General features: G+C 44.6%; 1 protein-coding gene across 2 annotated transcripts in view; it reads right to left on the minus strand.

Moving 5' to 3' along the window:
- LOC121623719 (partitioning defective 3 homolog) overlaps positions 1 to 15,686 on the minus strand; it is a 323,624-nt gene that overhangs the window by 6,481 nt on the left and 301,457 nt on the right. For both annotated transcript variants that reach the window (XM_041961133.1, XM_041961132.1), the window contains 2 exons: positions 10,051 to 10,171; positions 2,417 to 2,544 (listed from right to left, as the gene is read on the minus strand). In XM_041961133.1, the coding sequence (XP_041817067.1) occupies positions 2,417 to 2,544; positions 10,051 to 10,171 (249 nt within the window). The remainder of the gene's footprint in view (positions 1 to 2,416; positions 2,545 to 10,050; positions 10,172 to 15,686) is intronic.

Genomic DNA, 15,686 nt, shown 5'->3' on the forward strand with positions numbered 1-15,686 from the left:
GAAGGAGGGAGATTTAGAAGAGGGGAAAGTCTTTCGGTGGCGATGAGAAGAGAGCAGCGATGGCATTGTTCCACAGGAATGTAATCGTGATTGATGCGTCAGGGGAGCTGCTTCTCTTATCACCTCGACTCCTGCGCCAGAATATGTCACAAAGTAGATTAGTTACATTTACAAAGGGAGGGGATGGGAAAATACATCATGCCAAAGAGCGGGGTAAATTTAGGATGACAGAACATAACAAACAAAGCCAGGAAGTTGGCTCGCAGAGACATTTGTGGCCTCAGTGTGTTTCTTTAAAACAGCTGGGAAGAATCAGAGTTTACGAGAAGGAGGAGAAAGCACACACACATGCACAGATCCAAAATGATTAGGGAAAAAAACCCAATTGCATGCAGTGGGCAATGGAACACTCGTTGCTATATTGTACAAGTAACTTGTCTACAAACCTGGAATAATGTTTTCTTTATAGAGTGGAACAGTGTTGTTTTGGCTGAGGAATGCAAGAGCTGCATGAGCAGATAGCAGAGCTGCTGGCAGCTCACTCAGGCCACCGTTAAGAACCTTATCTTGACCGCATTCATGTGTGTGTTTGTGTGTCTTTTTGTGTTTGAGTGTGTCTCTTTCAGGCTAATCAGCGGCCTCTCTTTCCTACTAACACACTCGTTCCTCTCCCGGCCCCTCTCGCCCTCCACTGCCTGTCACCGCTAATCCAGCTCCGACAACAAGCCTTCATTAGTGCTCTTCCAATCCTTACATCCCAGACAGCGAGCTAAGCCTGGCCGTCATCAGATAACCAGCCACCATGGCTTCTTCTGGAAGCTCTTTGGGAAGGAGGGTTGTTTTTTTTTTTTTTTTTCCATGTGAGGGAACGTCCCCTTTTCGCTGAACGGCTGACTGCTCAGGCTTCCTGTTTTGGAACGAAAGGACAGGATGAAGGGGCTCCAAAAGAGAGGTGGCTGGAGTTAGAGGGAATTGTGGTTATTAATCTGGGGATGTAAGACTTTAGCTCTTTAATGAGGAGCCGCGCCGAGACACAAGCTCTGAAAAGCCTCAGCCAGGGTCAAACGTCAAGCCTGAGCTCATGTGACTCTTTGCTAAAAGACGCTTTGAGATTATGAGAGGAATGCATATCAAAGAGCATCCTCGCTTGGCTTTTTGGCCGGCCAGACAAACTTTCCCAGAGAAGGAGCTCTCTAAGAGGAGGGGGGGGGGGCGGAGGGAACTGTCACATCACGTGAGATGCCAGCAGATAACGCCTATGAAGAGAAAGCATGGATCGGTCTGGCTTATGCAGACCACATTGATTATGCGTCCATGTGGACTGCAAATCCATAGCCATAGACAGGAACGTTTTTTAATCGATCTGACTGTGACCGTTCAGAGAAAGCAGAGCGGAGGAGAACTCCACGAAGAAATGATCGCTGTTTCTGTAGGGAGAGAGAGGAATCACAGGAGAGCAGAGAAATTGTGGCCAAGAAAATTAAAAGACCACACACACACACACACACACACACACTTCAAGTGTTCTGCCTTTGTTTAAACTGGCAAAGCAGCAAAACTTAAAATAAATCAGACTTCACTCCACTTCAGCTGTTTAGAGCATAATATACATTTCATAATACAAAAAAGTCACACTGGACAGATTTAACAGGGGAGGAAAAAATATTTATTTTATTACTAACTTTAAATCTCTGTGTGAGTCAGTCAAGTATAGAAGCTGTATATTTGTGACTGAGGAAATGTTCCACCGGCAGAGATTCAGAAGATTGGTGGAGACACAGATACACGCATAGAGAGTGATGGCAGGAAATGCAAATACAGATACTAAACCCAGCGTCTTGAGATGGAAGACGTGGTAAGCTTTATCGGCATCTCTTTGATATGCATGCAAAAGAATCAAAACATGAAGATGGTGAAGATGAAGAGCAGCGGTTGTAGCTCTGAACTCAAGCTGCCAATAGAGAAATCTCTTTTAAACATGATATTGAGCTGTTATTCACGTTAAGGGAAGAGTGATGGAGAAGGGGGTTGATGCCTGTGACAAAGTCACCACTTCCTCTGGGTCAACATTGACTTAATGAAGTTGAATATCAGTCAAATGATTCCAAGTGATCACATTAAATGATATGATTCAAAGAGTTTTGCTAAGAATCATTTAAATGTCTGGAGATGAGCTGAAAGTGACTGTGTGGTGATTGACTTTGTAGCCAAAGAGGCACGCTATAGAAAGTGTGGAGAAAAAAGGTTAAAGACACAAATACGAGGACAAGAAACGGATGTAAATCGAAAAAGCCGAATGAAGAGGTTCAGAAAGGGCAGGAAGGACGTGATAAGTCACGGAGAGGGGAGGGAGAGAGGGAGGCAGAGACCGACAGACGGACGGAGTAAAGGAAGGAGAATGGGGAGGATGTCTCACCGTGGCAGGGAGCTGTACTGTCTCTGTGCTTGTTGGAAACCATCTCTGTCCTCTTGCTGCTGTTTCTGGACCTGAGTCTCAACTGTTACTGAGTGGCGTCCGCTCGGCGTCTCCGTCCCATTGCTCACCTGCAACGTCCAGCGAGACATGCACACTTTAAACACAGCAACACAAACAAATGAAAGCCAGAAGGATAACAGCTCTGTCTCTGGACACAAGGGTTACACAAACCTGAAAATAGAGCAAACACACTCATAAACACACGCTTAGATGATGGAATATTTGTCCCTCAGCATAGCAGCTTGGACAGCGTGTGTTCCGCTACCCTGAGGGAACAGCTGGTTAGGAGGTGCGATTTCATGATGACGGCGGCGATGAAAAATGCACCTGTGGCAGTGGATGAAAGGTCCACTGCTTATCTTGTTAGAAGAATAATTCACAAGCATATATCTTCTATCTGTCGAGGAGCTAAGTGTTTGTTCCTTTGTTATTATTGTTGGGATTTTGTCTCTGAATGAGTTTCTGTTGATGGAGCGTCTTATTGTCTGGTCGGCCATCATGGCTATCACTGCTCTCTTCTCCTTGTGTGCTTGTTATATGATACAAAGTTTTACATTATATAACAATATTTTGCTCAACCCGAGCACCACTCGTACGCTGCAGACATAAATCATAGATGAGCATGATCAGTCACTGGCTCGGTTCACAGATTTGCGTGTGACTCGACTACACACAACTAACCCTCACCACCGTGCACGGGTGTTTGTTGTCTGATCATCGGCGGGGTTGACATGGAGATATCATCTCCCTCAACACTAGCACACTGCTAACGAGCTGGCTGATGAAAGAACATGACAAGCCAATTAAAGAGAGGCGAGCTGAGGAGGTGTAGCAAGCGTGGCTTGACTAAGTGTCAGTTTTCATAAGGCCCGGACGGTGTGATAATATGGTGGGCAGGTGGGGGTGTAGACGGCTTGTGCGCATAAATTTCTGCTAAATAAATATTAACCAACAGTTTGACCGGCGGCTGAGTTTTCAAACTAAACGAAACCTCCAAAGAGTCAGTGTTTGGTGGCTTGGCTTAAATCTGGAAAACCTGTGTGGTGTTTGTGTTAGTGGGGCGGGTGGTATGAGGGGTAATGCTACATGATGGAGCGGATTGCTGCGGTAAAGGTGCGCTGCTAGATGGAAAGGCTGTCAGCACAAATGCCTTCTTGGAAACATCTCGAGTTCTTGAAATGGCTGCTTTCCTCCTCGCTTGCACAGCTGCAATAACAGCACAATTACATTTAACTCAGTGTCAATAACAAGTCCTTTCTCAGGCCCTCCAAGTCCTAAAAACATAATAGTCTTTCGCGTGGGTGAGGCGAAAATGACTCATACGTTTCAGATTTTGCTGTAACAACACGTTCCCCCGCTTCCCAAAGTGTAGACCACATGAATGAATTTCAGATGAACAGTGAGGGAAAAGGAGAAATGATTTTACCGGGGCCAAACGCGGTGGTGAGAAAATAATTAGTCACGCACACTCAAAGTTTTTAATGTGATTTGAGGGAATCCGGAGGTGCTTCACGCTTCGGTTTTAAAACTGTTGAAACTGAAACTGAAAAAGGGTTGAGGTGGATGACGCCATGCCAGGAGAAATGCATGAGAAATAGCCAGGAGAGAAAATCAGTCAGTGTAATGGCATTATCTCAGGAAGGAGAATCAGATTATTCCATGTTAGGCCTGGAATACAATGCCATATAAAACATGACATTTGTTGAAATCGAATCAAAGAGACGTCCGTGTTCGTTTTTATCCAATAATGTGAAAAATGATGTCAATACGGCACGTTTTTATCTCTCCCTCGCTTCCTTGGTGGTGTCGCAGAAAAAGCGGGGAGAAAAAATAAGTCTCCACCTGTTTAAACACCGGAGCGTTCGCAGACGGTGAGCCGGAGGGGACATAATTATGAAAATTATTTGCAGCTATCAAAAATCCGGGACCAGGAAAGCAGCTGGGAAGGAGTTGAGCTTTAAAAGTTCAAAACACAGGCAAGACAGGCAATGTGTAATATCTGAGGGTTCAGAGCCGAGTCGCAGACCTTTCAGATATCAAAGCAGGTTGCTGTGGTGGGTCAGCACTGACATATGGCTCCGCCGCCCAAACTCCTCTTGATGCTAAGTTTGTAGGCCACCACATAGGGAACAGTTTTTAGCGCTGTATACAAACACACATGTGGAAGACATTAAAGTTGCTAATGGGCAGGCAGACCTGACAGAAGCACAGTTGGATAATGATTCTCTCTTAAAGTCCTCGCACGACCCAATTTCCCCAATTTATTATAAGCAAGCCCGGTCTGTTTGTGGTCGGCGGAGTGTGTAGCTCTGGGCGAGGATCCATCCCAGAGCGAACAGTGTGGCCCGCCTTTCCCCGGCCCCTGAACCAGGAACCCACGCTGAATGAGAGCTTGGTTTCTGTATCACTGAAGGCCTCCACAGCAGGGCTGAACAAAATGCTACAGTCTTTATAGTTAAGATATCTGTGCGGATGGATGTGTGGGGTAATAGTGCCGAAATATATAATGTCGACATAAGACGAGTGTAATCGCTTTGTTCTCCTCTCCTCCCTCTGTTCTCTCTTATCTGTGAACACACATGGTTTGGTAAGGAAATTGAGTGCAATAAAAAAGCTGGGCGTGAAGGCCTGCGTACGTCTGTGCACATGCACGCTCGCGAGCGCAGATGCGCCTTGAGCAGCACAACAGCATTGTTTTCGCTATGAAAAAATCCATTTCACACTCCCAACAAGCTCAATAACTTCATGATTGTGAGGTGTGCTCCAACATATTGGCAGGTCCTATTACTTATGGCTGTTGTAATATGAGACCGGCAAACCATGCTTGCTACTTGCACATCGTTGAACAGCACTATTCATAATTCAGCCACGCAGCCGGCTAGTGTTAACACAGTTGAGTATCCGGAGAAGAAGCTCGACAGAAGGCTGATCAAAATCGAAATAATCAAGATAGCGAGAAGATAATGTAAAAATCCACGAGTTCAAGACGCTTCATGAAGAAAGAGAGTCCTTTAAAAGCCTCACAGATAGAATTGAGCGGCTTGCCTGCTGCTTTCTAAAGTGTGTTATGGTCCTTTTCTAAAAGCTCTGTGAGAGCCAAGTGAGAAAAATGGCCAGCACAGTCAACTGGCTCGCCTCTAAACAGCTTCATTATTCCAGGATATTTACTATGCACCAGTATGTGTGGGAACGAGTCTTCTTCTTTCAGTCCTTTGCTTGCAAGTACATGCAGTTATGTACAAAATAAATTTAGGAAAAATCTGTTTTTATATATACAGTATGTATAGATTCATACCAAAATGGACATTTTTAGTTAAATGCTGCATATTTCAACCACTCACAGCATTACTTCTTGAAAATGTTAACATGGAGCGGCACACAACATTGTGTGTATTGTGTGACTGGTTACAGTCAGGGGCTCACACACTGTCAGAGCTATGCTGTCTTAACTCTCACCCTTAACCCCTGGGAAGTCAAGTGACTGCGGCTAAAAGGGGCTTTATGAGTTATCTTCACATGATCACACGGGAAAGAGTTAGCTGGACACGATCGAGCGCCCACCGACATGAAAGCACCGTATTCAGAGCAACCCAAGTTTGCATAAACACCAATAAATGCTTGTAGACACATGTATCCTGGTAGCAGGAGATAGAGCGATAATAAAATTGAAAGAATTCACATAAATAAGGGCTTTATAAGCTGCTGTTTGTGCGTTTGATCCAAGGTACCAGCATGGCGCTCACGCTCCTCGGTGTGGTCATGCTCATTGGCGCACCAACCCAAGAGCACAAATTGATTTTACTGCCACAGAGCAAGAGGGAAAAAGGCAACCCTTTGGAAAATACATAGCGCTTTATGACGAACATCTGGAAATCCCCTCTCGCAGAGCAGCGGGGAGGGAGGGGGAGAAAACATGCCAGCTCTAATTGTTGGCTTGGGGGCTGCATGATAGACAGGGCTTCTCGCGTCCCGGTCGTTACTCCATTAAGGAGGAGCCGGGGTCCGAGGACTGACCTCAGCACTGCCGTTACAGGCTTTCACAGGAGACATACCTGAGCACAGCCTCCAACACCCCAGAGACAAGCCGGGGTCAGGCTCACACCTCACGCTGCTCCATCTGCTCCCTCTGTTCCTCATTATCATCATCATTTTCTTCTACATTTGCTGGGGCTTTTTTCCCCCCAAAGTGAAACATTTTTAAACAGGTAATATGCAACAGCGGTTTGTTTGGAATCTGCAGAGGAGGATATTGGGTGCCGCAGTGCTGGGAATACTGTGGGACTGTTGAATTAACCTGTAATCTCAAGAATGTGACCACAGCCACAAAAAGGAGGAAAAAAATAACTGTACTTAATACAAATATTACTTTACACGCTGTTATTATTCTTGCACACTGTGTTGAAACACACCGCACATAATAACAGACCTTTCCGCACAGCCAAACCTGTGACTTCTATGGCGACTCTGTCAGGACCAGTTGACCCGTGTTGCTTACGTTATTCCTGGTCGGTTTTGGCCAGTGACAATTCCAATAAAGTTTAGAGAAAAAGGAAGCATTACTATGTGCAATTCTAATATGAACAGAAATTAAGAAGAAAACAAGAAAAATACAGGTAGAACAGCTACGAAATGGAACACCTACTTGAGGTGAGGCAGTTTAGTGAATAGCCAACGTGGACAAGAAAGACCTTGAGATGCTCAGAAACATGGAAATTTGAACTTCTACATTTCCAAGACATCTGGGAAAACTCCATCTTCTGATGAAGACCTTGTGACATGATCCAAAACAGCTACGAAATGGACCTTGAGGTGGGATTGTTTTGTCAGTATTACTTTAATCGTAATATCTGGATAAGTCAACAGGAAAATGTGAGCTGGTGCCGTTTGTTTTTGTAAGAAATACACAGTATAAATATTACAACTGAGTCATGCCAGCAGCTGCTCCTGTTCTGGCGTGTAGATCTGTGTGGAAGCCATTACGCTGTAACCTTGAGTACTCGGGGATAACGTGCATCAAAGTGCAGTTTGGCAGACTTTGATGTGGTAGGCATTTACTTGCCATCTTGAGCATTTTGCCTTTTGCTGGTTACATTCACCAAATGATTTGATTTACAAAAAGTGGAGGTCGCAGAGGTTTCACTTTCATCACTGTGGCCAACGTTCAGCAACGACACAGAGCAAAAATCCTCCACTGAAAAGAAAGACATATCAATTTCGGCACAAAAAGTAGCCTTAACGGTGCACGACTACAAGGTTATGTGGTGCAAAACGCTTTCTAAAACCACTTTTGTCGTCACAAACGCCTCCTCCTACAAAAACCCAGAGCTGAATGCAACAAGTTCATCGTCTGAAAGTTATTTTGAGTTTGAACTTTCGAAAAAATACAAATAATTATATAATGGCTTCTATTCACCAACACACCCAACAGCCAAATGTGCCTCAAGTTTTCATGTCAAAACGCCTGCCCCACCTGCCTCGAATAGAGCCATATCCATTCTGCTTTGGCTGACACCAAGACATGATTTCCCTCGAGTTCCTTTAATCAGTGTCAGAACATAACATGGGTACGCCTGTATCTTTCCTAACAAGCTCTGCCATTGTGAGTCCTTGTTCGCACGACTAAAATAACATGAAAGAGGACTAATAAAACAGACTTCAATACTCCAGGGCTGGTCTTATATCTTATTACCAGTGCAATATGGGGGTACGCTCAACAGTGTCAACAATCACAAGCAATTAGGAGCTCAGAGGCTCAGAGAGAGCGACTGAGACTGCTTAGTGCTGAACAAACAGTTAACATCTCATTTTGACAGTGAGAATGGGAAGAGAGAGGGAGAAACCAGTGGAGGGAGACGTCCCCGTTCAGAGATTTCCAGCCATCAGCAGTGCTAACAAAGTCTGCCGTCCTCTGTGCAGAAACATGGCGGGAAGTGGGCTGTTAGGTCTAACCCAAACTCATTGGGACAACAGAGAAAACGGCAGGCGAGATCCCCGCCACATCAGACCTCCACTCCAAACCAATTTAATTGACAAACTGACAGCGATAATTCTCCACAAAATTGGATGCCGAATATTTCAACTTTCAAGGTCTGACATTTCGACCCATAATTTAGAAAATAGCGATGCTTGGTGCAACAATTAGCCGTCTTTCCTCCACAGGCAGGTCAGGAAAGTCACGGGACAAAAAAAGCTCTGTCTGGCTCGAGCCATTACACCGCAAAAATAAACAATTATCCAACCTCTAACTTGTTCCTGTTTGAGTATACAAGTTTGGCTCTATAGCTAAAAAAAGAGGATGCATGATCTTAAATAATCAATGAGTTCTATCACTTCTAACAGAAGTTGGAGCTAAGTAAATAGGGGGACTGCGTGTTAAAATCATCAGTGATATAATATGTATGTGGAAAGATGATGGAGAGTGTTTCTTTACTTAAACTCCCGGCGCAGTTGAACTTCTCGTGCACAGCAGGAAGGAATACGAGATCAAGTCTGAACGAATTAACAGAGGAATTAACTTGATTACATTTTTCCAATTATGACGAGTAAATCCCATTGTTGGTACAGATCAATCATGGAAGAGGAGAACGGCTTAAAAAACTCACATTTTTAATTTAAAAATTTTAATTTAAAAATCCCTTTAATCAAGCCTAATGAAAATTAAAATGAACAGTGTGCCTCACTGTCTTCAGTTTCTCCCCCCTTTCTTTTCCTCGAAGTCCTGAATAGTCACTTGTCATCAAATGCTTCCCTTGTTCATTTCCTCTTCTCCTTCCTGCCATAAGTGTGTCACATTTCGGAGACAGAAGAGACACGGACAGAGATGAGTAATTAGCAATTAGTTCCAGGTCAAAGGTTGGACCCGGAAATTAGAAATTAGTCAAAAGAAATTTGTCACAAGTTTGGAGTGAAGCCTGAAGTTTTATCGACATGAGTCAGATAGCTTGGCAGGCGTACAACACTGACGATTGAGGCACTTCACTGAACCACTGAAAGTTGATGCTGTGCAGGGCTTCATGCTGCGTTGTATCAATTATTATTTATTTCACAAGTAAGATTGTTATTATTGTTAAACCCAGGATGCAGGAATTTATGACTCTACTTACTCCTGGGAATGATGGCAGAAAAACAAATCATGTTTATGCTCTGTGTTCTTTTTGTATCACTAACAGCAGTTGGAAAAAAATAAACTTTACTTTAATATATTTATCTTTTGTATAATTCATCAATTGAACTGGGTAATAAAGAACAAAAGGTATTTTCTGGATGTAGTAATATTGAAATATTAAACTGCTGAGTTTTTAGTGCCTGTTGCTGAAAAAAAAAAAAAACTGATATCACGCCGTGTTACAAAGTAGTGGTGTGGTCATGTCAGTCGGAAAAGTTTCAGATCAGGCTCCACAGAAATCAAATTATTTGAGTGTGAGACATCCATTAATCAGCCGGTGGCTTTGGAGATAATCTGAGTGTCCACTGGTGCATTGGGGGAAAGATCTCTGAGTGCAGGGGATTTTGGACTATATGTTTCTGCAGCTCGGCGCCACTCCGATGGAGCGCGGCACCTATCGAACGCTCACCCAGGGCTGGCTGAGGCTGTAGGTGTGCCGATGGTCGTCGAGGTCCTCCTCCTGCCTGGCCTGCTGGAACTCGTGCCTCAGCCTTTGTATCCGGTCATGGTTACTGGGGGCCATCTCACTGCTGGGAGAGCGAGAAAGAGGAGGTGAGATAGTGCAAGTAGTTGCTTTGAATTCAAATAGCACGCTTAGTGGGTATTTGGAGGTAATTTTTCAGCAAGCCCTCACTCAAAAATAACACCTGGCACATTATTCTCGCTAGCATGTTGTTGCTGATGCTTTTTCATATTTGAAAAGTTCACATGACCACCTGAACCCCTCTAAATTGTGTTGAGGATCCCTTGATCTGACAGCCATGATTCCATTTTGCATACCTGACCGACATCTCTATGTGCTTATACTTCCCACCCTCCCTCCCTCATTCCTGCCTCCTACATCCTAAGCATCCCTATAACGGAAAGTGTCCCTCGTGCACCATTGTGAGTGATGCATGTCCCTTTTAGACTGCAGGAGAATGTTGGCCTTTCATGGTACACAGTCATTAAACACTGTGGAAAACCCTAATTTACATCCCCTTCATTAAGGGGCTTTGAGGGGCTGTCAATAGGAATCAATAGCCTTCCCTCAGCTTAATCAGGCTCTCCTTTTATCACCAGCTACAGAAGCAGCACATGACAAAACGCATAATTATGATGAGACAACCGGCTTGATAATAAGCCTGCATTTATGCATACCGCAGGGATGAAAGTGACCAAAGGTTAGGAATTTGCGCTGGGAGGGGATGGGAGCTTGGGGATGTAGGGAGTGGGATTGATAGGGTGAGGGAAGGAAAGGGAGATAAAGGTAGGAGGTAGTGTTCTCGGGGATGGGGATGACTGAAAAAGGGAAAGGTTCATCACAAGCATGTGAAGAAGGGAAAGAAACCAAGTCAGCTGGACCTGTCACCCTGTCATTGTGTGTGTCCTCCTGAGTAGCACTTACAGGTGGCACACCAGCCGTGGAAGTGATTGCTTATTTGGGCCCAGAGGATTCTGGGCGCAATTATGGCGATAATTGCAGATTAGAATGAGCACATCCTTCTGATGATAATGGGCACTAGGACATGCTGCCAATCAAGCTTCATTAAAAGCACAATAAATAGCAGCTCATAAAGGATGAACGGATCTCGGTGCATGCCCCTGAGTAGTGCTTGGCGAGACACGGTTATCGTGTTATTCGTACCGCCTGATCAAAATCAATTGTATTAGTTATACTCCATTTGATTCCTATAGTTTTATGTGTGTGGGAGCGCAGGAGCGTACATTAAGCCTTTTTATGTGGATGTGGGCAATTAAGTGGCTCATTGGCGTGTGAGCTGCCTTATGCTTTTAGGGTGTGGGGTGATGGTGAAGTCCTTCTATTACTGCTCATTACAAAATCAATGTTCCCTTTATATTTGCATGAGGTCTCTTAAATAGCATATGCGATGTTCAAGAAATTAAATTACTTAATAGTAGTCTGTAAACAACTGAGCTCAATAGGTTTGTGTGCAAATTTATGGGAACACTTAAAGGCGAATAAAAGATGGAATTCCCCCAAAATTTGCTCTCTTTTATCAAAAACATTTTTATTACTTTCAGCTACAAAAGCAGCATGCAAGAGTTAGTATATGAAACCATTATCAGCTTCAAAAAGTGTCTGTATAACTACCAACGCTATGTACTGTATATCCACAATGAGTCCGCCTGTTTGTTTATGCAACAAACACCACTACACCCAAAGGTTTCCAGATTTCCGTAAAGATGTAGTCTAAGAAAACGTCTGTGTCTGAGTTACACCGTACACACACTCACAACGTATGCAACTGAGGACAAAAGATACAAACACATCTGCTATTCTGAATTAATTTCCTTCACATTTACTGTCATACTGTATATGCCATCATCCCTGCTCGAGAGAGAGGTTTGACAAGACAAGACTGTAATAGATGGAAGAACAACATACAGATCTGAGAAGTCCAATAAGTGCAATTAGCTTAATCCCAGAGGCCAAAGAGAAGACCAGGCTGACTCCAAGCAAACAGCCTCGTAAATTTCTCTCTTTGACCCTCCAGGGACGGTCAGTGCTAGCATCAGCATCTCAAATATGCACCACTGGGCTAGAGGAACCAGAGGGGGCAGCTGGGGATCCAGAAAAAGGGCCACAACCCAAGCTATAAACAAGACTGCTTGAGTCTATATACACTTCCTCCACAATAAGACCTATTGCCCTTCTCTCACCCAATAAAGCATCAATCGAAGAGAGAATACACTGCATATTACCAAATTCCTGCTCCAGCGTGTGATGGATGAAGTGGTGGGGAGTGGAATGAGAGAAGATCAGCGAAGACAAGATCTCCAGCAAATTAAAGGACTGGCAGCGAGGCACTTCAATATATTTTTCAAAGTGCGACAAATGGAAATTGCATCGCGTAGGGGCTGGGAGTAGGGTTGGGATTTAACGATGGGTGAATTCGTCATGGTAGTTCAAAGGAGGCCTGTGCAATATCTAGATTATCTGCAGGGGCTTCTCCTCTTGGTCCCCCACCCACCACGGGGGCACCAAGTTGATGAGATTCTTGAAAAGCACTCCATGGAATTCTCCAGTGTAAATATATTTATATGGCAAGAAAAAAGAGCTGGAAAGCTAAGCTAAGGGAAGAGTGGGAATCAAACACGGGAGACACCAGAAGCTGCCCACTATCACTGTAACAGCCGGTAGCAGCTCCATACATAAAGAAGATGGATTCAGCCGCCATCCCTCAGAGCTCCCCAATGCTTGGGCACCTCCATGTGTAATTAGTCAGCATGATCGTTGCCGCTGCATCAGGTGTCGCTGCTTATAAATTCCCCTGCGAATACATCAACGCCTGTAATGGGCCCGAAGAACAAGAGCTGCAGGAAAAGATTGGTGGCTATTTACGTCAGCAGACCACCTCAGCAATAAGAATAAATGTGTCACCCAAGCCAGCGATAGATGTGTATGAGGGAATATGAATGGGCACTGCTCATCAGTTTGCTATAAGCCATATGTTTGTGCATAAGGGAAAAAGGTCACAGGTTGCACTCAGGGGTACAAGCAGGCTGTCTGCATCATGATCGCATGAGCTTGCAGGGCTCCGGGGATGTTTTTTTTTTTTTTTTTTCCCTGAAAGCCCTTTTTTTTTCTAAATGTGAGTCAATGGAAAATGGGTTGCCGTCCGTAAAGGAATTAAAAAACATGGGGGAGATAAAGCGTTCATATGCCACAGCATTTTCACGGCCAGCATCTTCATTCTGTCCTGTATAATGAGATTTGCTCAAAATGCATCTGTGTGTTCGCAGACTGAAATGTCAGCACTTGGCCTCTCAGGTTGGCCATGTGGATCCCAAATGCACGCAAACATGACACAGACTGCAACGAGTAGATGTAGAGAGAGAGAGACACTCTCTATCTCCCTTTCCCTGTCTCTCTTCTCAGCGCTGCACAGACACTTGTATTCAGTAAAGTCACACCGCTGCTGTATTTATAGCCTGGCTGAAAGCTTATTCTGAAGGCTTGTTGGGAGAGGTGAACTTGTGATCTCACAGGCGTGCAGAGTCGGGTCAGACAACAGGGATTCGGGTCCATCTGAACAACAACAGCCCATCTACTGAGCTCCTCCTCCTCCTGCTGCTCCAACTCATCCTCTCCCTTATTAAGAAATGAACAAAAAGAATATGAAAATGCTGGGGAGCAACAAAAAGTAAGTCCCGAGCCACAGAAGAATATAGCATCGTGAATACATTTCTGGTTTTATCCAAAACAGTTCACTATATTACAGCTTCCACAGCAACATATTTGTTAGTGCTTTTGTTTTGCAGCAGACTAAAGAGCCAGTGGTGTGTCTATGTGCATACAAGTGTGTGACCCCCATCCCCACCTGTGTTTTTTAACCTGACCCGTTGACAGGGGGTCATGAGCCCTCTAAAGCTGCAGTTGGCGGTATGTGGACGTCTGTCTGTGTAATAGTCATCCTTTGATCCAGGGGGATTTGGCAGATGTCTCACACACCGCAAGGCTTAGGCCGAGGATGCAAACTATGGCACACGATTGCTTCTGTTGGTGGATCAAAGTCGCGCTGAGGCTCGGCACGTCCTATAAACACTGCCACTGGCCAATAAAGGAGTAATCCAATCACTGAGAGTGTCACATGGGTCATACGAGCGTACCTTTGGTCAGGGGCCAGTCCAAGCCAATCAGAATGAGAGCGTTATAATCCTGGGGATACAATTTCAAGAGAAGTTTGACAGGAGTTCTTAGAGTTGTCACAGACTTGTTCATTTCCAAGTAAAGTGAAAAAGGCTGAACTGTTGGGGCTTCGGTGTGACTTTAAAATCAGACTGTCTGTTATTTCTTATCTGATCACTGCTGATTGAAATTCTATCAGATTATCTGGTTTCTTGCTCTGGCCCCAGTATCTCCATGCAGCAGATGAGGGGGCAGGCTTCTTAAGTTTGGGCCCTTTGGCAATCTTGCATCAAGTCAAAGGCTTAGCTCATCTTTATTCCATCGCCCTGTGGACTTTCATTTATTTCAAAGACAGAAAGATGAGGCAGTTTTGGGGAGATGGACAGCCTTTGGGACCTACCGCAATGATAGAAAAAGATTAGATCTGCATTACCGCTGGTCATTTTTGAAGGGGAGAGGGACAAAGATAAAACATTTTTTTAGAGTCTTCAGAGGAAATCAGCATATATCGGCCGATCTGCCATGATTTTTGCAATCAAACGAAAGCATTTGAAGCATATACCCCTCTCCCGGCATTTCTTTCCCTCTCTACTCTCTCCCCAATCTTCATAAAAATATCTCCCATTTTTTTTCTCTTGCCTCATCTCGCTCCTATTTTCCCTTTTCTTCCCATATGTTTTATCTATGAATGCCTCAATCCTCCTCTGTGGTTACAGGGATAGGTCATGAATTCCCTTCTGTCCCCCTCATCCTCTCCCACTAGCCTGGTAAGTGACAGCTGCAGGCTGGACAAAGGCCTGATAATACCCTGGATTTGTCAGGCTCTGACTTCACCCATGTCCTCCTGTGACTGATGCACAGACAGTGGCGCTTTGCCAGCCAAAAACTCCACCTCTTGATGGGGGCTGTAGCTGTTGTTGAGCTGGGTGTGTGTGTGTGTATGTGTATCCTTGGCTTTAATCAGACTCCAGGGCTGCCTATATGGGGTCCTTGGGGGTCTGAAGAGGCATCATCTGGGATGTCTGCCTAGGCCATGGTGGTGGTGTGACTGGAGAGTGTGGAGCTCTGATTAGCAAGGGAAAGAAGCAACGTCAGTAGAGCTGCTCCCTCCAACAGGCTGTCCAGCACGGCTGGCCCCTGGTGGACCATTCCTCTCTTGTTTCCCGAGTGTGAGGACTGAAGAAACAGTTCTGCCCTGAATGAAGAAAAGAAGCAGCTCTCTTTGTCCCTTTAGAGACCTACACCCCTCAATATTTCAAAAGCTCCATTTACCTCAGCACACACAAAGCCCCCCACCCCATCTTTACCCCAGTTTGCTTTATTGACCCAAGGACACGTGCTGCAACCACTTTTCTCTATAAGCCATTACATTTCAAACATGTCTTTCTTTCTCTCTGTTTTATTCTTCCATT

Source organism: Chelmon rostratus, chromosome 20 (assembly GCF_017976325.1).
Source record: "Chelmon rostratus isolate fCheRos1 chromosome 20, fCheRos1.pri, whole genome shotgun sequence".
NCBI lineage: Eukaryota > Metazoa > Chordata > Actinopteri > Chaetodontiformes > Chaetodontidae > Chelmon > Chelmon rostratus.